This window comes from Panthera onca, chromosome F2, assembly GCF_046562875.1.
Source record: "Panthera onca isolate mPanOnc1 chromosome F2, mPanOnc1 haplotype 2, whole genome shotgun sequence".
Taxonomy (NCBI): Eukaryota; Metazoa; Chordata; class Mammalia; order Carnivora; family Felidae; genus Panthera; species Panthera onca.
In genome coordinates, this window is record NC_138356.1 from 50,961,564 (window position 1) to 50,988,633 (window position 27,070).

The 27,070-nt window shown below is 35.8% G+C and overlaps 1 protein-coding gene across 2 annotated transcripts in view; it reads left to right on the forward strand.

Annotated features, from left to right (window-relative positions):
* ZFPM2 (zinc finger protein, FOG family member 2) overlaps positions 1 to 27,070 on the forward strand; it is a 469,330-nt gene that overhangs the window by 91,178 nt on the left and 351,082 nt on the right. Inside the window, exon 2 of one of the 2 annotated variants that reach the window (XM_078441932.2) lies at positions 4,961 to 5,119. The exons of the other annotated variant lie outside the window; for it this stretch is intronic. Coding sequence (XP_078298058.1) covers positions 4,961 to 5,119 — 159 coding nt within the window. The remainder of the gene's footprint in view (positions 1 to 4,960; positions 5,120 to 27,070) is intronic. 2 annotated transcript variants of the gene reach the window in all.

Genomic DNA, 27,070 nt, shown 5'->3' on the forward strand with positions numbered 1-27,070 from the left:
TTAGGAAGCAACGAATTAAAAAGGTTTGGAAATATTTGTGTGTTTTTGGAAGAAACTCACCTAGCAGAATTTCGGAGCACGCAATGATGGATTATTGTAATTATTGGGAATGATAATATTTTAATGTGACTTTCTTCCCACCTGTCAGTTGCAATCAAGGCTGCCCAGTATTCTGAAACAGTCTCATTTTGCTAGGTGGCTAGTCTTGTGCAGCCTCTAGAATGCTTAGAATATTAATGCATGGAGAGGAGACTGAATGCTCTCTGTAGTTCTGTTATGACAACGTGTTTTTCTTGTTTTAATCAGAAGGCACGCAAAACCAAACTAAAATAATTTCTAATAAATTAATGCCAGTGAGTGCTTAAGAGAAGGTACCCCTTTGGGGGGATAGCACGCCAAAACCATAGAATTTGGCATTTCTTTCTCCTCTTTGTATTTGGCAATGTATTTTAATTTCTGTATAATTTAATTTCTTTCTTGGGTGCTTCATTCTGAAGTGCTTTGAATTTATATGAACGAAGGCAATCTGACATTAAGGTGAGGACTGCTCTAATTCATCGTATGCTGCCAAGGTAGGAAGTTATTGATCGAGACAACATATGTTGAAAGACACATATATTTGATTTGATTTAATATTTACTGTGTTGATCCTTACCATTTCTTGAATGTCCTCATTGTGTTGCATATTTTAGTGTTCTTTCCTATATATATACATATTTTTTTTTTCTGAAAGTGTTCTTTGTCACCTTCTAGCTCTTACCTTAGTGGCTATGGATGGGTTTCAGGGATTTCTTTAACCACCAATATAAATTCATTTACCTGGGGAGTAAGTATTCCTCAAACTGCTTCGTAACCATACAAATACAATTCTTTATCGTCATTTTATTCGTTGACTATATCACCAGTGTATAAGGTAGGACTACTTAATCTTCAACTTCCCACCTGCCCTTTACCAACCGCGGATCACTGAAACAACCACCAAATGAAAAATTCTCCCACACTTTGGTGCAGCGTTTGTAATGGCCGAGTGAAAGGCTGCACCATGCATTAGACGGCCGTCAGTATTGTCAGGGGGTGCGAATCAGCTTTATATCTAGAGGGCAAAGGTAGCTGTGGTCCATTTAGAGGGTTCCCAAGTACCCGATTATCTCCTCTTCTGAAAAAGGAAGTAGTACTTTGTACTCACCAGAATCTCCCAGTAATCTGTATTATTCATCCAGTATAAAATGTGGGAGGATGCCTTCCCATTCTGAGAGACGAATAACAACCTTATGGGCCCAACGTATAGCACCATTGTATTCATAGCTTTAGGATGTACAGCTAATTATTAGCATTTTAAAATGAGGGAAATATTTATATTTATACATATTAAGACTACTAATTCTGGCAACTGTGTTTGAATATCTATAAATCAGAGGCAGTTGAAGAGCTGAAATTCAGATTTCCTTCCACTTGCCTGCCAAGTGGCCTCAATCAGAAGTAATTTTCTCCATGAGGGCACATGGAGCTCAGTCGTGAGCCTTTTCTGAGTAGATATTATTATTTGTGTCAAATTATGTGTGGTGATTTTTCTGAAGTGAACTTCTGTGCCCACTAATCCATATACACGAGGTTCCTTCATTCCTTCCTTCATTGGTGCTATTAATTGTACTTGTGCTTCGAGTGTCTTTTACCCTTTTAAAATGTTAGTTTATGGCCACCGATTATCTGTAAGGTTTTCCTGTTAAAGAAACATGCAATATAGACAGTAGAGCGAGATCTGATCTTAAACCATAAATACTATGCATTTTAAGAGAAGCCTTTTTGCCAGAGCCTGATTAGATAGCATGGCAAAAGGAATGGTTAGTAATTTCACATTTTAAAGTACAGTAAATTATATAAATCTGACACTTGCTTTGGGAAAAATACAAGTTGGTCATTAAATCCCCTTCCTGTGGCCTGTTTTAAATATTGACAATGAGATCTCATGTATTTCGAATGAAGATCTCAAGACTTTTTCACCTTTCATTTGGGTTTTTGCAGTTTGTTTTTGAAAATAAGTGCTTCTTTTCAATTATATGCTTGAAATTGTGAATTGATAGCCAGCATATAAAATAAAAGAGCCCACAGAATATAGAACATTATATTATCAATTAAGAGCTTATGATAAGCTTTGATAAATAAGGTGTATGTATGTATATGTGTGTGTGTGTGTGTGTGTATATATATATATATATACATCTATATACATATACATCTCAAAAACGTGGGTGGCTTGGTTACAGGTTTATTAAGCACAGATCATTGTTTTGTGGCTTTTTTTCCTTTCAAATGTTCACACAAGTTTTTCCATTTAAGTTTTATTTAAACTATTAAGTTTGAATTTCATATACCATTAGAGCCAATTTGTTGTCATTGAATATTTTAAAAATTTCTCAGTTATATACTATCTTGAATAAAAATCCTTCTAAGAATGTTAGCATATATGCTCAGAATTTAATTTTTTAAAAAAGAAAGCATTTTTATTACCATTGATTTCATTCTTACAATATGTATGAATTGTCTTTATGATGTATAGCACAGATGAAAAAAAGAAATTCACTAAAATGTATATGAATTATTTAAAATAGTTATTTAACAATTAGAGATTTATTTCTTGTTAGCAAAACTCAGAGTTACATATTCTAGAAATTGTCATTTTTGTTAAAACTGATGTTAAGGCAGTTTCTTTGCAGATTGATTTAGTATGGATATAAATTATGTAAATCATTAAATATTAGGAACCAACTATTTTAGTTTTGGTAAATAAAATCTATAAGAAGATCTTCCCGATTTTTTCTGGAGGGGCAATCTAATATTTTATAACATATATTGTCAGTAATCTGAGAAAAGCAACATGAGGTTTTTCAATTTGTAGAGACAGATCTTTAAGCATCTATGAGTATTTACATTAATATGAATTAAGCATTTCAGAAGGCTTCTGTGTTTTATAAGTTTATTTATGAAGGAATCAGTCTGTAACTAGTGAAGAATACTTTGTGTAGTAGTATGGTGTATTAATAAAAGGTATTTAAAAATCTTGGATTTTCACATCAATTTTTTCACTTATTAGCTTATAACCTTATTCTGATTAACTAACTTCCTGAGCTTTCCAGATCCACAAAGTAAACATAGTATTAGTTCTCATACTTACCTCATTGGGTTATTTTAAAGATAGCATAAGAAAGTGCTTTGAAATCGCACATGAAACACAAATGAGACAGCATCACATGTCTTATTTTGACCAGAATTGTTATTACAATTAAGATGTTTTAAAAAAATATGGAGGATATTCTATTAAATTTTTCATTAGACTCAGCATTAAAAATTAGAATTATCAGATAAGTGTTTTAATGATTATATTTTACAGTATTACTGTTTTATATATTCCTTGCATACTTGCTACTTGATGTAATTGTTTTAAGAGTTAAAACATTATACTTTTAAAAGTGAAATAATAAATAAGAGGTAAAAACTAATATGAGATCCGTAACTTTTGAAGGCAGTATGTGCAAAAATCCATGGGTTTTTTTCCCCCCTCCACCTTGAGAATAAGAAAACACATTACCAGAGTGTTTGAAATTAAGGTATTCTTTTTTCCTTAACATTTCTTATTTTGAAGAAAAAGAGAAAAAATAAATTGTAAAAAGGACAAAGAACTCCATAAGAAGTTTTTTGCTTGGATGTCCCTTAATTTAAATCCATGCAATGAACTAATCTTGTTCATGAAAGTGTGTCTTATGAATTCTACCCTTTAGAAATTAGCTTTTGGGAAAATACCAGATATTGTGCTGTATGTACCTATTCTTGTTTGCCTACACATACAGAAAAATTGCATTTTGTGCACAATTTTAAATTATTTATGAGATTTCTTCTTTGGCCCTGAGAATTTTCCAGCACATTTCTAAGAAGTAAGAGAGAGACTACTTAAGCCTGTTAAGTATTTAGCCTGTCTGATGAGACTGTGGATGTGAGTGACAATTAGTACAAATTACCATAATTGTGTTCTTTGGATAAAATGCCACATCGCTTCTTTAAGGAGCAAATGCAGGCCTCTGCTTAGTAAAATGAGTCAGACACTTTTCTTCTCTAGGGCGGTCAGGAATTCATAACCAGCCATGTGGTATCCCCATGTAGTCCACTTCTGACCCATCTGAACAACGATAGCCCTCCCTTTCCTTTCAATAAAATAGGTCCATTAATGTAGGGCACCTCACTCTCATTCACTCTAAGGGAGTTGTATTTTTATTACTGAAAAAGTATCACATAAATACAAATTACATTTTTTCATTAGAAAACTACTTTTCATTTCAGAAAAAATTCAATTAATTATGAATAGGGTTATGCTTTCATCAGGGAGAGAAATATGTAATTTTTCTTCAAGCCTCAAACACATATAATGAAATCTTTTCTTGGAATCCACTCTTAAGATGGGTTTTTAAAAGTATAGACTTTATTAAAATCTCAGTTCAATTAAAATGCATTCAATTACTTTAAATCTTTATTAAAATCTCAGGTAAAATTGTACAACGATGTAAAAGAGACTTGTACTCTTTACCAGGCAGTTAATTCTAACACATGAACATAAAGTGCACAGTTTTGCTCTTCAGGAGAGAATTAAAGAGAGAGAGACAGAGACAGAGAGAGAGAGAAGAAGATTTGGTCTTGGAGTTGGGGGTGGGGAAGGGTTGAAGATGGAGGTTGTTTTCTATATAGTAACTTCAGGCACTGGTTTCCTTCCACTTCTCATTATAGATAATTGTTTCTTGTGAATATGAGGGTGGCATTATCTTGTGTAAGTCCCCTTGATGATATTGCTTGGCCCACTCATAGAATACATTTTTTTTTTCTCACCAATTTAACCAAAATACCCTATTAAAGGATTTTATTTCACTAGCTTCTTTGGATGTTTTTGGTACAGTGTCCCTGATTCTCTTTCAAGGGCCGCTAGAAGATGCCATTGAAGAGGAAGAAGAAGAGTGTCCATCAGAGGAGACAGACATCATCTCAAAAGGGGACTTTCCACTGGAGGAAAGCTTTTCTACAGAATTTGGGCCTGAAAATCTGAGCTGTGAAGAAGTGGAATACTTTTGTAACAAAGGTAATCATTAATGGTTGGATGCAATATGGGAGTCCATTTACTCAGGTGATTTTGCAAACTTTAAAAAATGCCCTGATAGAGTGCACGAAAAGTGCTCAAAGTGCTGATACAAAATTCAAGAGTCTGAAAATACAATGTAGAATTTTCTAAACACAAAATGGTATTTTGAGGGCTAAAAGAAGTAATTCCACTTTAATAAGTCATTTTGTATATTTAAAAAAATACTTTCATGTTGATTGGCCAATTCTAATATATTTCATTTTTATTATGTATTCATTTAATCTTTCACAAGTGTTTATTGAATGTCAGTTGTTTGCAAGGCACTGAATTAGTCCCTGAGTATAAGCATTGAATGGGCAGGTAGTTCCAGCCCCAAGGTTCTGGCTCACTTCTTTTAAAAACTCGATGCTTTAGGGGCACCTGCCTGGCTCATTCAGGAGAACATGCGATTCTTGATCTCAGGTTGTAAGTATGAGCCCCACAGTGGGTTTAGACTTTACTTTAAAAATAAAAATAAAAATAAAAATAAAACTTGAGTGCTTTAGGTGTTTGACATTCTATAACTGAGGATGTTACTCTTTTAGATAGTGTCAAATAGGAAAAATACACAGTATTTTCCCAGTCTAGATATTCTTTTAACACATTAACATTATGCTGGAAGAAATACCTGAGACAATATGTGTCAGTTCATTTCCAAACTTGACTTGGAGTCAGGTGGCCTCACCAGTAACTGTGTCTTCATTGGGCATATGTATTCATTTGTCTCTGTTTGTCAAAAGTGCATTTAAGGTTTCTCATGATTCTTTTTTATTTTTTTCGAATTTAATTGTTTTGTCTTTGCAAGTGAGGTGGATCTTCTATCATCTCCTGCATCAGCACTCAGTTTCACAAATGGTTAGGTTGCTTCCTTGGTTTGGAACAGCTGATTTTGCCAGCTTTATTATGACAGTTTCTTAGAGGGCATGGATGAGTGTGTGTCTATCTCTATTTGTCTGTGTTTGTGCACGAACCATTTTTGTTTGGATGTGTGTATTTCTTAGGCAGAGAAGTTGTGAGAAAAAACTTTTTGTGTGTGTAAATCTGTTGATTAGATTTGATGGCCTAAAATTAAGAATGATGATACAGCTTCCAAAAAAACAAAACAAAAAACAAAAACATAACCTGCCGATACAGGTATCCTAGTGGCCACAGATATATTCGATACATATTGTTTAAGTTCCAGTATGACTTTCTCCTGGTGCTAGTGTGTTAGAAACAAAAGAAGTCAGCCAGTTCTTATCCCTGTGGTCAGTAGAACTTTGAAAACTATGGAAATGGAATTGCGGCATTAGCATCTGGCCACCCTGAAGTTTAGAAAATCTCCTCAATCTTTAACTCCCATAGGCCTCAAGGTGACTTTGAACCTGGTCCTTGTCTCCTACATTGGAGATTTTTGGTTGAAAATGAGAGTGATATGGACAGAGTAGTCCTTCTTCGGCAGTGTTGACTTAGTTCGGACCAAGTTAATATTTTGCTTAGCTCTTCTGGATGCTGGAACCATTTCTTGATCATAGTAGCCACGGCAATACATGTAAAAGCTGGCTGGAAATGAAGTTTTTAGATCTGTATTTGCAGACCTCTCATTTTCCCTCTTTGTCAGGTAATATATTCTCTTTTTAAATTTTTTTGAATTTTTTTTATTTGTTTTTGAGACAGAGGGAGACAGAGCATGAGCAGGGGAGGGGCAGAGACAGAGGGAGACACAGAATCCAAAGCAGGCTCCAGCCTCTGAGTGGTCAGCACAGAGCCCGACGCGGGTCTCGAACTCACCAACGGTGAGATCATGACCTGAGCTGAAGTGAAAAGCTTAACCAACTGAGCCACCCAGGCGCCCCTGTGAGGGAATATATTCTTAAGTGCATCGTAGAGCACATGCCTTATGTTACAGTAAGTAGAAGGAATCAATAGTTAGCGTGTGCCATTTACTCTTCTTGTAAGAAACAATGTGTGGATTCAGACCATTTTTGCCAACATAATTAATCCAGAGAAGCAGTAGTGATAGTTATTACTAGACTACATTTTGGGATGATGATTGATTAAGGGCTATGCCTGACAAAAGAATATAGAACTCCAAAATTTAAGTTGGTAGTATCTGGGGGGGGAAATATATATATATATATATATATATATATATATATATATATATGTATATATATATATATATATATATATATGTATATATATATATATATATTTATATAGCTAAATATATAATTAAAGTGAATTAATATAAAATTATACATATAATTAATGTATTACATAGTATAAATATAACTTTCGAATGTTTAGTTTGAAACTAGCAAGTAATGATGGGTGGGAAAAAGAATTGTCATTTTTACATAATGTTTTTCAGGATAAATACTACTGTTACTATTGCAGATTGCTGTCATCTTATTTAATAGGGAAAAAATTTCATTATTTTACTCTCATAAAATGTGAGACCAGGAGATGTTCACTGAAGTCAGTAGGAACTGGCGGAAAAGAGAGACAGCTCTTTGACAGATATTGTATCCCCTTGAGGTCATGGTAGGGATTCCATCTGTTTTTCACTTAAGTTGATTAGCTACAATAGGAAGAGAAAAGTTTTTCTCTCTGGAAAATTAGAAACTAATCTTTCTGTAGAAATTCACATATTAGTCTCAATGACACACAATTATGTTTTTTTTTTTTTTCCAATTGTAGGGAAGAAGATAGGTTTGGCATTAAAAGAGTATAAGTATTTCAATGGTTAATGATGCCACTGTCAGGATGAAGGAGCGTATAAGAACTGTTCACCTGAAGAAAAATGTTTCAGTGATGAAACATATTTTTGCATATATTTTAAGTCACTTATAACAACTCAAAAATTGTGTATGTCTATCTATCTATCTATCTGAAAATAAATTGGATTATTTGGATTATGTTATATTGGGTTATTATTTCTTCATCTAAAGATCTAGTAGCCATGATTAAAATCTAGCAATGACATGGTTCCTTTACTGAGTTCCAGGGGTAACACTTTTGAACATCAGATGTTTTGTTTGCACTTAACAAAGGATAACAGTTTAAAAACTCTGATCACAAAAACATAGAATTTCTGAAGTGTTTGGGGCGCTTGGGTGGCTCAGCCAGTTAAGTGTCCAGCTCTTGGTTTTGGCTCAGATCATAAACTCAAAATTTGTGAGCCCAGGCCCGCTTGGAATTCTCTCTCTCTCCTTCTCTTTCTGTTCCTCTGCTGCTCTCTCTCTCTTAAAATAAATAAATAAACTTAAAAAGAATATCTTGTTTCAAACAAGGTATTTGGGTAGTGAGTGGAGAGTACTGAGGACACACGTATAATTTCACTATATCTTCATTCATATTTTAGCAACTGCGTTGTGTATAAAAGGAACCACATGCCATTGTAGTTTTCCTTTTTATTAAAAAATGGTAAAGAAAGCCCTCTTGGTACATCTATGAAGACATAGCTTTTCATAAATAAAAGTTCCTACCTCCTTTTGAAATTAAGCTTCTGCATTACACAGGATATTTTCAGCGTTTCAAATGATTCTCTACTTACTGTTGTGGTATTTTCCTCAGTTCCATATGGATATTATCTATTTCCTTGTTGTCAAAGGGCAGGCTTTTTTACAAGTCTCAAAGCATTTATTAATATTATTGCTGGTCATTATAAAACATGTGATTAAATACGACCCAAATCACTCCCATAATGTGATATTCCACAGAAATGTCAAAATGTGGGTGAGAATTTTATGTCAGTGTTTAGATGTACAAAATTCTAAATCATGTGAATCTAAGCCTTAAATATTCACAATTAGAAGCGGGAAAGATCACCTTTAATAAACCCTTGTTAGAGTTGCAGGCCTAAAATTGGAACGTCACAATGATGTTGAAGTTTCTTTGGTCACTTTTTACTTTGTATTAATTAGTTGCATGTTTCACATCTCTATTCTTCATCTTTTGAATGAGTGAAATGAACTGTTTATTGAAAGATGCTTTTCTTAAAGTTGCTTGCTCTCCTTAGATTTTAAAAATTTCAGCAAACTATAAAGCGATACTTGAAATTTGCATCCTCTTTTGTGCACTGAGTTGAGATCATTTGGCATCTTGCCTTACAGTATCTCCAAGAGGAAGGAAACAAGCAAGAATTATTTCCTTGAATTTACAGATGACGAAGACATCAAGGCTGGGTCCATAAGTGCTACACGTTTCCTGTGGTACTGGATTATATGCTTCAGTGATTTGTTTTCTGCCTTTCTTCTGGTTTATATAGTAAACATGGAAGTGCATCAATGCATGTTTAGAACTAACCAAACTAATACAAATTGAAACACAGGTGGTCTGCAGAGCAACTGGGGGAGTTTTTAGTATGTTACTGCTGGCAGGTGGGAACTCCTATATTAGCAATTCTTGGATAAACTCAGAGACAGTAAGTTTCCTGGTGGGGTTGATAGGGAGCCATTGTAAAACTGGGCTACTATTACTGATTATTTGCAGGAGGAGTTACTCACTGAAATACCCAAGTTTGTTAATGACTGAAATTAAACAAACATGTCTTGGGATATATTCCAAGAGAATGTCACAGGATATGTGAACAGGAAGAGAAGTGTCAGGTCAACATCACTGTAGGCTAGGAGAATCTACTATTATTCAAAAAGGAAAACTCCAAAGAAACTATATGTAGGTGAACTTTGAATTATTGATTATCTAGAAAAGGTAGTGAGGGTCCTTACCAAGTGTTTCCTGCTGATATCATCTCTAAACAAAGGCTGAAAAGGAAAATGATGCCATCAGACTTGATTTTGGAAGAGAGACAAATCTTTCTTTAAATAATAGGATCTGTGTTTGGAGAATAGTCAGAGAAATCACTAGGGGAAGTTCTTAACCTAGACAGACGAACTAATATTAGAGGTCTTCAAGTTTAAAGAAATTTGAAAATAGAAAAATGCAAAGCATATTAAAGAAAACAGAAGAAAACCTGAGTTACTGAGACTTGGATTTAACTCTAGCCCCAGAAGTAATTAATACCAAACCAAAAGCAAACATAAACAGATATTTAATCAGGTTGGCAGAAGCAGTTCAATAGATAAATTCAATACAACTCAACCCATTTTTAAGCATCTGGTGTGTACCAGACCCACTTCTCGGGTGCTGTGGATACAGCCGGAGACAAAAGCCAGTCTTATTTTCAGGAAGAGACAGACAATAAATAAGCAGACTCACATTGTAAAATATGACGGGTGATGTTGAGCACTAGAAAGCAAAACAGGTAAGGGTAATAGAATGGTGCGTGGGTGTGTGTGGGTGTGTGTGTGCGCGCGCGCGCGTTCACGTGCACATGCGCACGCACGCACGCAAGACAGAGATTTTGTAAGAATGATGGGAGAGCGAACTTTGAGCAGCGACCTAAGGAAAGGGAATGAGCTTCCAGGTACTCCGTCCGGGTCGAATCTGCTGTACCTATGAGGTTAGTGTTGCAGGAAAACCAGAAGAGGACAGCAGAGAGCTGGGGAGTAGGAGAAGTGTAGTCCTACCTGTGGGACTTGCTCTAGGAATCTGTTGGATTCACAACCACTATGGAAAGCTTGAGAGAGCCACAGAGGAGAGCTGAGGTGTAACTGGGAGAAGAGGCATGGTCATGACAGGTTGGTACATACCTGGAAAAGAAAGGCCTACAAAAAGTAGAGGTTAAAGTAGGAAATGGAAACAAGCAATTTGGGGAAGCTGTCAGGGGATACAGATAACCCCAATCACAATCATCCCTTTAGCCAAGGGCTTGATGAGACTCCATCTGTAGCTCATTAATGTCGGTTCCGGAAGAGCAGTTTGGGGTGTTTGAGAATTGTATGAGTCACTTTGCTCCCTTCCACAATGCGACATCCTTGTATCAGAAAGATAACGAGTAGAAGACGTGAGTATCTGAGTCGGTTTTATCATTGTGCTTAACTGTTTCTGCCTGTAGGTTGCCAGACTCATTGAAATGTCCTCCCACATTCCCTTTAATTCTATCAGTTTATGTAGTTTCGTAGTTTAGTTTAAAAACTAAGAAATAACTGAGGAAAAGTACGATTTCTCTTTGGTAACAAATCCAAGCTTAGATTATTTGCATTAATCCCCCTTTCCCATGTTAAAGTAAAGCAACAAAAATGTTATCTAGATTCCTAATACCGAAAAGAAGAAAAAACCCCGCACCTTCATGCAGATTTGGTTGTGGGAGTAGTAACTACTTGTTTTTCATTTAATCCAGTGTCCAACATATACACTGACTGTGTCGTTTCCTATTTTCTTTTTATTTTATTATTATTTTTTTCAATTCAGAAAGTCTGTTTACTTGTATTTCATAAACCCTTCTCAATTGGGTTGCTTTCTTTCCTACTCACTTTTGCCTTTAATGACATGTTTTTGCCTCCTCTGATGCTTGGGCAACTGGAATCAGAATTTGCAAAAGGCAGCTCTTCCATAATCACTTTGAGTTCAATAAAGAAGGAGATCTTACAGGCAACTTTGTTCCTTTTTTCCTAACGGGATTAAGAAGCTGAGCTTTTAAAATTCTTGCATATAACATTGACATTTCCAGGGTGTGTTTGGACCAGGGAGTTCAAAGAGAAGGAATAAAAAAGAAAAGCCAATATGACTTTGTTTTTTACCTTGCTGGAGGAACTGTTTGTGCAAATCGCCTATAAGCTTATTGACCTGAATCTTTGACTCCTTGTTTTCTCTGGATTTGGCTGGAGTGGAGACACTGATGGAGCCCTGATAGAGCTGATTGAACAGCCCCCAGCTTTGCTTGGCACGGACCTCCCTTTTTCCTTCTGCACCACCTCCCCCTCCCTCCACATGACATTATTGTTCCTTGGCAAACCTGGATCTGTTTTCCTGGATCCAGTACTTCTTTTTTTTAACATTTATTTTAAAATCTGTACCATTTTCTTATGTAAGTCATGTAACAATGCAAAATGGAGAGCATTTTTTTTAGAATAGAGACATAGAGGCTGTATTTATGTCCTTGCTTGTATTTTTATCTCATGAGACTGGAAGAAAAAAATAATACCTATCACTCTTTTGTGGCCATGTTAAAATCTCCAAAACAGTTTTTGTTTGCAATCTGAAAGATATTTTCTAAAACTACAGTTATTGGAAAAAATGAGAGAGCATTAGAAGGCAGTTTGTTCTTACAGGGAGTCAGCATTTTCTTGGTTTTGATGGACCAGAGGGTGTACAGATTTTGCCCACGACTTAGTGTTTTATATGTAAGAGTCAGATCAAGCTTTGTCTGTCTACGTCATCTCTGATCCCAAATATATCATCATAATAATTTCAACAAAATCAAAATGATTGATTTTATGTGGTGTTGAAATGACTCATGATGATATCATTTATATGAATCATATATGATTATGTAGACCACTTTTTTGCATATGATCAACTCAATTTATTGTTTTGTCTGTAAGCTGACCACCAACAGATCTTCATTGTGCAATCTACAAAAGATATTTGTTAAGTATTTAAGACTTGATAAGATATATAATCACCAAATTCTCTTATAATTTATTAAATAATTTCATGTTGTAACAAAGTTTATTTCATTCTGCTTGTACCTGGCTACTTAAGATGCCAAGAGATATTTGGCCAAATTTTAGTTATATTCTTATTTTACATCAGCATTGTTGTTGATAATAAAAATGGAAAATTACTTACAAAATCATATTTTGCCATTTAGAGGAATCGCCTTTTTGGTTTTATGTGTAAGGTTTTTGTAAGTGAAAGAACATTTTTTGACCTGCAAAATTTACTATAGTTGGTTGTTTTCCCTAAAATGTTGCAAGTCACAGGAAGAGTAAGAATTTATTTAACCTCCTGGTACTATATATGTTATATATATGTAGTATTTCCAGATGTGTGTGTGTGTGTGTGTATATATATATATATATATATACACACACTATATATATATATGGTACTATATATATTATATATATGTAGTATTTCCAGGTGTGTGTGTGTGTGTATATATACACACACATATGTATATACATATATATACACATATGTATATACACACACATATATATGTATATATATGTGTATATATATACACACATCTGGTATTAATAAACATCTATGTTGTTTGATTTTTTTCACTTTTAATCTGGATACTGAATTAATCATTAATTTTAGCTGAGTACTGTAAAGGAGAACTACCTATTTATAAGCCCTTTTATTGTTACATTTTCTCAGTGATATTTGGATGAATAAAGAGCCCATGTTCCTTGAAGGAAGTAGTTTTGATCAAGTTGTAATTGTATAAATAGCCATTTTTTTTTTTTTTTTCAACGTTTTTTATTTATTTTTGGGACAGAGAGAGACAGAGCATGAACGGGGGAGGGGCAGAGAGAGAGGGAGACACAGAATCGGAAACAGGCTCCAGGCTCCGAGCCATCAGCCCAGAGCCTGACGCGGGGCTCGAACTCACGGACCGCGAGATCGTGACCTGGCTGAAGTCGGACGCCCAACCGACTGCGCCACCCAGGCGCCCCTAAATAGCCATTTTTAATTAAAATATATAGGTATACATAACAATTCATGCAGGTGTACATTAATATTTGCCAGGCATTTATATGTACTAACTCTTAATTTATTTTTCTATTTATGGAAAATTTACGTTACGAACATAGCATTAGCATTAGAGAACCCTGGGAAGCTAATTTATTTTAATCATATGGAGTTAACGTCTTCTACAACCTTGAATCTGACAGTTGGTCACATGATCTTAGATAAAATGTTATCATATTAGAGAAACTGATCTGTTAGAAGGAGTTGCATCTCTTCTACTTTTTATCCTTAAACAGCATAAATGATTTGAGAAAATGTCCTTTGTTCTGCACTAACGTATTTCAGGTTTATACCAAATAAGACTTCCAAAGCTCTGTGTCTTTTAATACAAAATTTGTATTTCCTTGTGAGTACATAAAATTTCTCACAATGTTTTGATTATTACTTAAGAAGCAACAGGAAGTATTAAATAGCTTGCCCCTCTACTACCTGGTGGGATAATCTTTATCTCTGGTAGGCCTAAATGTAGAAGGTGTAAAAGGAAATGAAAGCTGTGGTAGGATGAATTTAATTACAGTAATAAAGTCAGTCATTTTTTTGTTGTTCTTAAAAGGTCAAGTAAAAATAACTGAATGTGTTACACCAATGGAGTAAATACTGATAACGAATGCAGATTGCTGTTGCAGCTTCTTTTTTGTAGTTCAATGAGATTCCAGAGATTGGCATTGAGACTACGTACCAATTATAATAATTATAATAATGGTAATAACAACTTTCATTTGCTGACTGCTCCTGAAAGTCAGACATCTTGCTGTACGTGAATCATCTCTAATCAACTTACTGTCCTGCAGGGTAGATGCTATTTTCCCCTGTGACTTGCAGAGGGTCAGTAACTTGGTCAAAGTCACAAAACTACTAAAGGTTAATACTAAATGAAAACTAAGGTGATTATACTTATGAAAATAGAGAACTGATTTTGTTTTCTGGTGCCCATCAGTATAATTCTTGTAGAAGAACAGGAACCCGTCTGACGAAGCCTGGGCATATGAAGTATAAAGCTAACTTTTCCAAGGTATTTTTAATGTGGCATTCTCTAATTAAACAAGTATCAAGCCTGATGTGTCAGTCAGGAATAAGGGGATATATTAAGAAAAAGAAATAAAAAAGAAAGGTTCAAGGAATGAGAGGTGTGCTTAAAATATTTAGAGCCTCCTCTGTTACATCTTTCAAGACTCTGTATCAACATAAACTAGCTTAGCAGTGAGTGGAGTTGGCATTTTGACATAATGAGAGGGCTATGTTGAATGCTCTTTAGACTCATTATACTAACTGGATGGTTATGTCACCCGCATTGGGTGGCATAAAATAAGCCACAGTTTCTCACTGCCCGTTTCTTGCGAAGTTGTTTTCAGGTAATTGAAATGAGTGGGGACAACCCAAAATGTGTGTACTTGGGCAGAAGCCAGTAACAAATGGCAAGAATGTTTACAAATCCATCAAAACTATTTGGATCGGAATTTCAGCCCTGTAGAAATGTTTGCAAAGTGAACTCTTTAAAACAGCTTGACCTTAACACAAAATGAGACCAAATACAAAGTGGAGAAAGGAAGGAAGGAAGAGGGGAAGAGGGCATTGTTTGCAGGGAAAGCTCTGGGCACCGTGGAAACTTTTCACTTTTCTGAAGGAAATGCAGTGCAGCAGATGGTACAAGTGGAAGTGAGATAAACATAGGAACTGGAAAAGTAAGCAATACATTCTAACAGGTTCTGTATCAGAGATCTGGAGAAGCGGAAAGATTAGACAAGGAACTGTTCTGAAACTTGACAGTGGCTGTATCTTACCACGTCTTACGTATGTAGGAGATGGAGAGTGGAATTGCACAGACAGTAGGCTGTGATTATATTTTTCTGACAGTGAGAAAGGAAGGTCTCTTTAAGGATTATTTTTAAAGATAGTGATTTATCAAGGTAGAAATCTACAGATACATAAAACACTTGCCCCCCTACCTATTTAACAATAGGATTTGATATAATTTCTCTTGTTGCACAGCATTAGCACAAGACAGTATATTTTTGATTCAGATAAGCTTTTTTTCAATGCGAATTGTGGTCCAGTCTAGTTAAACAACACTGAGAACCTATATTACTTGTTTCTGGTTGTAGAAGCATTGATATGGGTGAGTGTTTGCACAGACCACACATGTACAGAGGCAAAAAGGGGAATATATAAAGAATGTTCTCGTTTCTTAAACATACAGCCCTCTAGTAAGGAAAAGAAAACATGAATAAGTGAGACAAGGAATATCTAAAAGGAGTGGAAAAAATGTTAAGTTTGAGCTGATAAAGGAAGGAGTGTGTTCTTTCTCAAGCTTCCTAGTATTGTGCTATTTACCAGCACATACCTGCCTCATTTAATCCTTGGGTCTTGGGCGCCTCTATCCTGTCCTGGTGGCCGAATACCAAATGGAATGCTGAGATACAGGAACTCAAAACAAGAAACATTTCTTCAAAAATACAGAGTGATACTGAAGGAAATGGACAAGGAAAATAGCCTGTATCCTAAGGAAAACCCAACTTAGAGAAGAATGATGTTTTCTCTTTAATATTGGCAGTTGTGCAGAAGAACCTCCGAAGCAGCCTTAAAAACTCTGATCACTAATAAAAGGAAGGAGTTTTGAAAATTTACATAAAATGTGAATCTTATCTTTACACTTAACATTGCCAGAGCAATATTAGATATATTAATTTACCATTTTCGTGTATTTGGCAGTTGTTTAGCTACTTTTATATCAAATGATACATCCAGGATAGTTCAATGCAGCGCAGTGGAGCTTTAGAACTCCTCACTTGCATAGACTCCTTCCAAGGCCTTGCACCTAATTTTCTAATTATGGCTTTGTATTCCTCTTTTATGGAGGGCCTCCCAAACTGTGTAAGCTTTAGGCTTCAGAAAGCCTGAGTCAACCCCCATTAGTACCTTTGGTCAATATGAGTGAGCTCAGAGGAGATAGCAATGATCCAGCATGAAGTGTGGTTTCAAATTCATCATTTTTAGAAAACCTTGAGTAAGGTTCCCAAAATGTCTTGGTATTTAGATATCTGAATTCCAAATCTGTTATCATTATGGGATAAGTCACCCTGTGCCTAAAGAGACCACAGACACTCATGAAAGTGCTGTGTTAAAAATTAGAGCAGAAGGGGGAAAAATTCTCCCACGCTTCTAAAAATCTGGATGATGCTGTGGATACTATCTATGTTTTTCCTGCGTTATCACCAGCAGCCAAGGACCTCTTGCTGGCCCTGAGGGAGGAGGTGGTGTGGGGAGACCTTGTGGTAAAAAGAGTCTGAATGGGTATTGTGATAGCATACGTGGGACTCTCTCTCTCCACTGGCGGTAGAAGCTAGATTTGGATCTGAGTTGGAATGAGGCTGATGTGACCCAGAATATTTTTTTTTCCTTTTTATTGCACAGATATGCAAACGTAATCAGGATTAGATTCAACTAGAAGGATAGGTTCCTGGAAGCTGCCACAAAACTCTCCTATTTCTATTCTCTTGTCCTGAACTTAGTCTTATGAGTGGTCCACCTCACTAAAAGGGAGGCTGGCAAATGTGGTCTTTATGATCAGGCGGCCACATGCCCAGCTCTAAATTCTGTTACTATGAAGGGTTTTCAGTTTATGCAAAGGGCATAGATTTTATATGCCTTTACTTGATTATTGGGTTAATGACTCAAAGCGTTATGCAGCCAGTTCACTCAATATGCATACTTTATCCAGTTTGATAAATATTTATTGAACATGTGCTATATCAGACATTGTGGGGCATGCTGTGGATACCATGTAAGTAAACACAGGGAAGCCTCTGGCTATTCTGGAATTTACATGATAGTGGGGAGGCAGGCATTACTAAAATAATCACATAAGTGGTACAGGGTGGTTTGACATAGTGAGGAAGGTCAGAGAAAGTATCCTTTAAGGATACGATACTTGAGCTGGCATCTAATGCTGAATAGGCATTAATTAGATAAAAAGAGGTAATAATGTTTCAGATAGATGGAACAGCATATGGTTGGCAAGAGCCTGATGAACATGCAAAGAGGGTGATGGAGATTGTTGTGTGAGTTGACCCTGGAGAAATAGGTGTGGGCCAGAGAGATGACAATGACCCTAAGGTGAAGGATAGGAAATGACGAGAAGGAGCATAAAATAGGAAGATCGATATCTTGAAAGCTGAAGCATTAAATGCAAATCCGAGCTTCCCATAAGCCATAGTAGAGAGAGAAAATGGGGGTAAGGTGTAATTTCAATTTATCTGCAGAAATAACTGTTATCCCCTAGTTTTGAGCTCTGAGAGTCATTTGTCATTAGGTATCTGAACTAGTGTTGGGTAAAGGGCCTTCAGATACAGACTGAAGCTGTTGGTTGCTGTCCCAGAATACTCATTCTCCGCTGGCCTTTAGCACTTTGTATGTGTGGCTTGAATAAAGTCTGTTTGTAATTAGTAAATTATATTGTAGTAATGGAACACTATGGTAATGAGTAATTGCTTATGAATCATATTCTTAAATGGATTATGAGGCCTCTTTGGAAAAATCATTTTGTTAAAGAGGAAGGAATAAACAATAAGGTTCTATGGAAAGCAGTGTTCAGACATCATCTTAAACTGGCTTGGTCTTTCTGTGTAGATGGGGCTGGCTTGTTAAAGAGACCATTTCAGAGACTGTGAGATTTGGCTTTACTTTGTGTTGTTGTTGATGGTGATGATTTCCTAAAATGAATGCTGGGTTTGAATCTTGAAGACCGAAGCCAGCAGACTGAAGGGATGATGGTTTCTTGATAATACAACAACAGATCTGTAAAAGATAAATTACAGTTGAGAGTATCCTCACTTACAGATTATCAGGCATTACTTTCTTCTTTGGAGCAAGAAGTGCCTTAACTGTGTAGGATCCTCTTCTTTGTCTTTTTATTTAAAAAAATTTTTTTAATGTTTATTTTTGAGAGACAGAGCATGAATGGGGGAGGAGCAGACAGAGAGGGAGACACAGAATCCAAAGCAGGCTCCAGGCTCTGAGCTGTCAGCACAGCCCGACATGGGGCTCGAACCCATGAACCGTGAGATCATGGCCTGAGCTGAAGTCGGACGCTTCAGCACCCACGTGCTCCTTTTCTGAATGGAATATAATAGTTCAGTGAGGGTTTTTTTTGGGGGGCAGGGGTGGGGTAGGTAGGGAGAAAGGGAAGAGACAATAAGGAAAAATAGTTAAATACGAGCTTTGAGATACACATTTTAGAAAAATCTTTTTAAAGTAGGTTTTTTTTTTATTCTCCCACACTTGGCTTATATATTGATTTTTTTCAAGTGTCCATAGAGAAAAGTAATAAGCAGAAATTTTTGAATGATATACTGCTGAGAATTTGCCTTATTTTATCACATGTGGATATTTCCCTTATGCACCAGATCTTTAGTGAACTTAAACTTTGTGAAAAGCTCTTTTCACATGGGAGATGATATTCAAATGTGGGGTAAGTGTTTAAGACTAGAAATAATTTATAAATCACTGTCCTTTATTCCTGAGTTATTAACACTGTGACTTTTATGTAATATAGCTACCATAAACATCATCAGTATGTTGAATAATTTCCTCTTACTGGCTGTGATAGAATGCCACAAATTATGGTGGTTACCCGTTAACTGTAGAGAGGAGCTTCTTCTCCAGGTAGCAGACTTAGCTCTGGATGGCTGTCACCACTGTCATCCACAATTGTCTGAAATCAAGAAATCCAGTGTCTGAAAATTCATAATCAGATAAATGTGGACTCTATTCTATTGACGTGTTTAATTGCTCATATTCTGGAATATGATAAAAGGTTATTGCCAAAACAGTGACATAGTAAGGAGATCGCATGCATTTTTAAAAATAACTGTCTACTGAATATAACTATCCAGAATATGGCAAAACCCTACATTTTCTTATACACTTACAGCACATCTAAGGGAGACTTAAGTCAGACACCATTATAGAGGTCCATAGAATAATGGACCTTTTCTTATCAAATGGTTGAAATGTTTAGGTATCTTCTTAGGTATTGGCAAAAAGGGATAATAATTGTACATTTTTATTTTTGTATCTGGCAACATAACCATATCTATAATTTTGACAATGCAGTGTTAATTTAACATGATGCTTTTGTTTGATGAATCTATAACCAAACAGTTGTTTTAAGCCCAACAATATCGTGAGGCTATTAGGCAAAGCAAACCAGAACTGAATCGTAAACTTAAATGTCCTCGCCCTTCAATACAAAGCTGTAGTTTTCTGTTTTTGACTGTTACAGTCCTTTAACCAAAGCTATCTTGTCTGATGATAAAACCATAAGTGTATGAAGCTCACACATTTTTCATCTCTTTTATGACCTTATCTTTCATGAGTGGCTTCTGTGAAGGTATCCTAACTATAGGAAGCACCTGGAAAACATATGTGATATCTATTCTCTGATAAGCAGTGTGAACAAGAAAGTAGATCTGTCACTTCTGAACTGTTCATTGTTAAAAAATACTTTGATGATTTAGCTGATTGCGAAATACATTATAGGGATGACTAACAGCTACAGTAACACTCTTAGTCAAGAAAGTTCAATAGTTTTATTGTACAAGAATTTCTATAAGAGGTTAATATTGATAGGAACTACATGGATTAAAGGAGCAGGGTTGAAGAGGGCTGTTTTCTTGTATGACTGCTGGCAAACACTGCTGCTATTTGTGCTGAAAAAGTGGCTTTCTCAGTATGTGGCAAATCTTTAATTTATACAGGCATGTCTAACTTTGGGTGAAAAGGTGTTTATGGTTTTGAAATTATTTTTGCCTAGCAAGGAGAGCTGCTGCTTTGACCACCTTGCCAACAATACCTAATATGGAATTTGAAGATTCTGTTTCATGTGTTCGAAAGACTATATTCTGGTGCATTTCCCCGAGTCATTTGTGCTGTGTATTATATTGCTCAATAACACCTTCAATTTCCCCCTATAGGGCTCTCATTGATTCTGAAAACTAGACTAAGGAAAATGGAAGGGCCCACAAAATATGTATGATATCTTTTAAAAGAGCAACAAAAGAGTTTAATCTTGCAATGGAAAACCATTAACTCCATAGCCATAATTTTAGAAATATTATAGATTTTGTTACCGCTTGACATTTATTCTGTTTCATCTTTTTATGAATTGGTCTCTGGATATATATAGTGGTTATTCCATTAAATGTGTTTGTGCTTTGCTAAAAATACACTGAAATTTCTATTTAAAAGTATGTGAATAAAGAATTTAGCAAGTAAATGAATGGATGTCAAATGCATTCCTAGCTCTTTCTGCAATTCTCTTCCTAGCATCCTTTTCTGTCTTGTCCTTTTCCTACCAACAAAGCTTTTGAAGCAGTATCTTAACAAACTTGTCATTATTATCTTGGCTATTAATTATTCATGCCATTTTTCATAAGCTACTTAAAGTACTGATTTCAAACATATAAGAATCAAAAATAGAAATAAATAAAAAGCAATGGTCAATAAAGTCATTTCCATTCAAATCACAAAGAAGCTGGGGTTGGATTAGTATCAAAATAAAGTTCTGTGTATAAATTTTCCATGAGAATAAATATATTGAAAGGGAAAGAAGCAAGTCCCTATTGTGAAGGGAAAAAATAGTGTTTTCTTAAAAGTAATTCAGAGATTTCATATTCGATTAAATTGTTTTTTAATCATTTCATTTTTCATTAGTAAAAAGATTAAAAATGAATTAGATAAAAACATTACCATAAAAATGAGAGTTAGTTTCCTGAGATAAACTCGGAAGATGAAGGGTCTAAAAGTTGACAAATGTGACGTATTTTAGTTATTAAATAGAAATAATGTGCTGAAGGCAATTAATTAGCAAATGTAATGATACTGCAGTAGGTTAGGGTAAAAAGAATGAAACCAAGATCTAATTTTATAACTCATCAGCGAGTAATGGTAATTGATTAAGCATCTATGTGTAGTTGATTTTACTGAGTTCCAAGTCCAACAGTATACCTTCAGAAAAATAATGCTTCTAAATATTATATCCATTAAATCTTTCATTTTAATATGTAAGCATAGTGAAGGAACAAGGCCTATTATATATGGAAAGGAGAATCAGCTATCTTTGTTGCTTGATCATCAATAGAGATTCACTGTAATATCCTAATAGGTTTGGAGTATGGTCGCTGGAGTCAGAGTGACTTGGGGTCAGTTCTTGGATGTTCCACTTGCTAGCACTATGCCTGGGCATCTTCTCACGTATCTGCCTCTTGGCTTACTCTTCTGAAATACAGGGATAACATTGCATGGCAGGGCTGATGTGATGTTCACAAAACATTTAACTAGTGCTGAGGGGTGGTCAAGAAATGTTAGCCATGTTTAGGTTTAATATAGAACCCAAGCGTGCAGACCTGTTCTCTGCCTTTATTCATCTTTATGTGCAGATACGGAGATGAATATAAATTTAATTCCAGCCCATTTTGTTTTCTGCACCCATGTGTGTCACTTCACATGACAGTCTTATGTTTTTGGTCATCTTTTCCTTTTTCTCATTTTTTCTTTAAGAAACATGATTAAATAACTGATCAAGGGCTTTAAACTATTCTCCTGTCCTGAGTTTATTTTTCTTAATGTGATATATATTGCACATTTACCCAGTTTTAAAATAGCTTAAAACAGTTGCAAAATGTAATTTCTTTTGAGCTGTTAATTGTATACAATCAACTATCTTTACAGTGTTTCCTTAACTAAATACTCTGCAATATTTATTTTCAGTAGTTCTAATTATATGTGCTGCATAATGAAACAAATTAGAGCAAATTGTCCCATGAATCAGGATTATCAATACTGAGTATTGCTCCAGATGTTGGTGCAAGTTGAAATCTAAGCTCAATAGTTCCAATCTGGCAGTTAAGTGACATTTAATGAAAATATTTTATTATATGAAATTACTAGTTCAATCAAGCCTCTAATAGGCTAAATTATATTTTTTTCATTTTGAGTGATTTACCAAATTTCTGTGTGCATCGAGGTCTGCTGAGATTTGTAGTCATCCTGCTATTTTTTCCCAAGATATTAGATGAGAATGATCCTGGGTAAATTTAGCCTATGCTGAATGAACGAAATGACTTCATGCATTCAACCATCATACTGTAGTAGCAGTTCTCAAATTACTTCTCTTAGCATCTTAAAACTTTGTATGGATTCTACTCTCACATCATTGAAAGGTGGTCAGTTTCACCACCATTTTTCCTGCACAGCAACTTAATTACTGTAATGTTCTATATGGAATTCTTTGGGGAGATGACTTTCATTTTTAATCTGAGAAATGGTTTTCAGTCATGGAGCCTCAGGGCATGAAACCTACAGAATTCAGTTTTATGTAAGATAACGCCTCCAGAATTTCAGAAATGTTATTGGTTCTTTCCTCCAGGAACCTTCTATTGCACCAAGTCTAGGTTAGGTGTCATGCCTGTGTGCTCCTGTCACGTCTTGGACTGGTCTCACTAAAGCATTTGCCACACAAGATTGCAATTATTGATTTGTCTCTGTCCTAGTCTGAAGTTATATGAGAAGCGGAACCATCTTTGTTTTATATTCTTAGTGCTCAGCACAGTGCCTGGGACTCCAAATTTATTTTAATATATTAATAAAGAATGGTTTATTTCATTTCTCTTCAATAAAGATAAACATTTACAGATTCAGGGGAATTCTTTTAACTTCTGATTTTCATGATTATTGTGATTCCTCCACAATATAGTCTTCGAAACATCCCTTTTTCCCACTATACTTCTCATTATTTTTCCTTCCAAATATGTAATTTACCAAATAAAATATTTCAAAGTAGACTTAACTATAGTCTCACAAAAGTTTTTGGGCAAGAATGTCTGAGACATGAGTCAGATTGTGGTTATAGAACAAGTAAGGGGGGACCCAAAGACCAGATGTCTGAGAAAAAAACATGTTCATGGAAACCCAATAAATATATGTTGGTTATTGTATTTGTGTCACATGATCATATCAACCCCCTACTTAAATATTTCATTGACTTCAATGTGAAGAACTTCAGAATTAATTGTACTAGGTTCTCCATTGGTCAATGTCATTTTACGCTTCTGGTCTCTGAATTTCTGTATCTTATGTGTTTTCATTTGGAATTATTCATGGATTACCCTGATTATGGTTTTTTATCAGTGGTTACTTCTCTTATGCATATTACCTGACTCCTTTACTAGATTATATGGTCCTTAAGGGAAAGTATATATCTCATTGTATCTTCAGAAATATGCACTATAAATGTTCACAATTGAGTAAATTTTGCATGGCATCCCGAGTTTCCAGCAATTCAAATGTAATAGCAAAATTCAGAAAGATTTACTCCTTTGTGTGGCCATCAGGATGATATAGTTAATATCTGCATATGGAACTTAATTTATCCAAATGGTTCTACCCAGAATTCTACTATCTGAGCCCTTGGATATGTAATTTTTTTTGGGGGGGGGATATGTAATTTTTAACAGCATGTCCCATGCTTGCTTGGGTATGTCTTGCTCTGGGATTATTCAGCTATTCCAGGTATGCATGGTTCTCTACTCAACTGGTGGGGGTGGAGTATAGGAGAGGCAAGAAAGGATATTTTGGAAAGAATGCTAGACAGGCAGTTAGAAGACTCAGATTTAATTCCTAACCTTGTATAAACTGCTGTTTGTGGTGGCCTTTATGATGCCTCTTCATGCTCCCTTATAATCCTGCTTCTTACTTGTTGAGGAAAGGATATCTACTAAAAGCTGCTTCCATCAGTCACCCCTGTGATGACTGGGAAACACTTAATTGGTCCAGCATGTGAAGGTTTGGGAGGGGTGACTGATGCAGAAATAAATACAGTGGCTCTAAGATCATACATAAGTTACCCTATCTGTGCATCGATTTTGTAATCAGTAAATTTCTCTAATTTGGGTCAGATCATCTCCAGAGTCCTCCCCCAACCCCCGACCTTGCTCAGATTTCCTTGTTTCAAGATTCATAAGACATGAGAAAAGTGCTTAGAAGAAACGGACACCGTTTAAAGTTATAGGTTGCATTCTTTACTCTTCACTGTTGGGGAAGACATTTTCCTTTGTAAATTCCCCTGCGGTATTCCCCTGAGTTAAACCTCCACTCAGTCTGTGGGCTCCAGTGTCCATGAAAAATAAAGTGTTGTAAAGGTCATATTTCCCCCAATTGGGTCTGGTATCCTAGAGGTACCAGAAGATTAAGGTGCTACATGGATTATTGTATTAAGTAGCATTGAATCATTTGGTGAGAAGGTTTTCAAGCTTTTTGTATTCTTTGTGGATCAGTGAAAATGTTTCATCTTCATATTACTGTGACTTAAATAACTTGTTACTCTTCCTTTCTATCACAGGGAAATGAAACCAGAGACTCAGAGTCTAAATAAACACAATATCTAGAAGTTAGTAATGTTACCTTTATTTTTATTGTATTTATGTTCATTATTACCTTCTATTAGGAGCATCTAATCCTGATTTTTCTTTTATAGCAGTGATAAAATTTTCATTAAAAAATATGTTTGTATGTTATAAAAAGTGAGTCTGCTTTTTTTAAGTTTTTATTTAAATTCTAATTTGTTAACATATAATGTAATAATTAGTTTCAGGAGTAGAAATTAGTGATTCATTACTTAACATATAACACCCAGTGCTCAATAAGTGACTCTGTTTAAAGAAAGCTTACTACGCATGACTGGACAAAAAACTATGAACATAATTACATAAGGAGGTTCGGAAGAAATTGAGTACTTCAGTAAGGGTCCCAGAAGGAAACTGATAACTTGGCCAGTGGGTTTTGCTAAAGAGAGTTTGGTGAAGAGACAGTGTACAAGGTATGGAGGCGGTTAAGGAAACCAAACCAACAAGGGATGGGGAGCACCGATGGCTGGCAACAGTGAGAAGCTGTTAGCTCTCCTGATCTGAAGAGTCATGGGAAGTGATAGTACTGCGGGAGTGTGGGAGAAGCATATGAACCGCTTAAGAGTGCCCACGTACAACACAGCCATTGCTCCCAACTGGAGACCCTAAAAAAGATGGGGTTGGAGGACATGTACCTGTCTTCTCTCTTCCTGCTCCCTGATCGTCTCATCTTGTAAGTGCCTCCCATTGATTGAACCCGCCCAGGAGTAAGAGAATAAAGCAGCCCCAGTGATGGGGTCCACAGAATTCTGCCTCATGGGGCACAAAGTACAAAGTAGGACATAGAGGGAAGAGAGTCAATTGAGGCCATCAGGAAGGGGCAAGCCGAGAATAACTAGCTCATAGAAAGTATCAGGGTTTTCTGCCAGAGCTAATCCTTAATGAGTCCAGTTATGCCAGTCTGCTACCTGCATAGCTTTAGTTCAATACTCATATATATGTGGGCATACTTTTCAAAGTACTTAACAACTGGTACAACTTGGGCTCTGACCGATCAGAGCAGATGCCATAAACCTCTTGCTGAATAGACGTAAACCCCTAGTCTCTGGATTAGGGGAGATAGGAGGGGGCACACTAGACAGGGGCTGGGGCAGGGAGGGTTGGGCTGAGGGGCACTTGGTTCAGGGTTCACAGCATTTGAAAATATTAAAAGGCTGTACAGCCTACTTGTCTATGCAGGCTGAGAACCATCCCTCTTTGCGTCTGAGAAGTGAGAGCAGAACTCTTCCACTGATCTTGTAAGATAATTGGTTGATGTGTCCATGTTCTTCTATGTGACCTGTAAAAAGGAGCACAGATTAAAAGTCTTATCTTACTCCTGAGTCTTTGTACCTTTCTTATGGCACTTGGACCTTGTCTTGCACTCTCATTATTTGTGAACTTACTCTCTTAAATGGGTTTTATGCTCCTTCCAAAAAAGTATTGTATTTTTCCATATATATCCTGCTATATCTACTACAGTTCCTTAAACATGGTAAATGCTCAGTATCTATTATTTTATGGAAATAATTCCCTTGCTATTCATTGTAGTCATCCTGAAAAGAAGAGAGAACTCAACTTTCAAAGATCCTTCAATTCCAAACATGGGTTTGGCAGTGTGGGGGTATCTTTTTTATTCTTTGTCACCCACCAGAGCCAATGATCCTGTGCTATGGAAATGGTGACAACAGAGTTGTCACTGGGTTTCTGCATTCTCTCTACCTTTATTCCACTTTTTAAAAATGATTCATTTTGTGAAGATATATATGGAAATGAAATACAAAATTTATGGAGTTTGACGTTCAAAACTCATCAACATCACATTAATGTCTTTGCAATAAGAATCGCTTCCTGAAAATTTTGTTATTTCTGTGTTACTTGT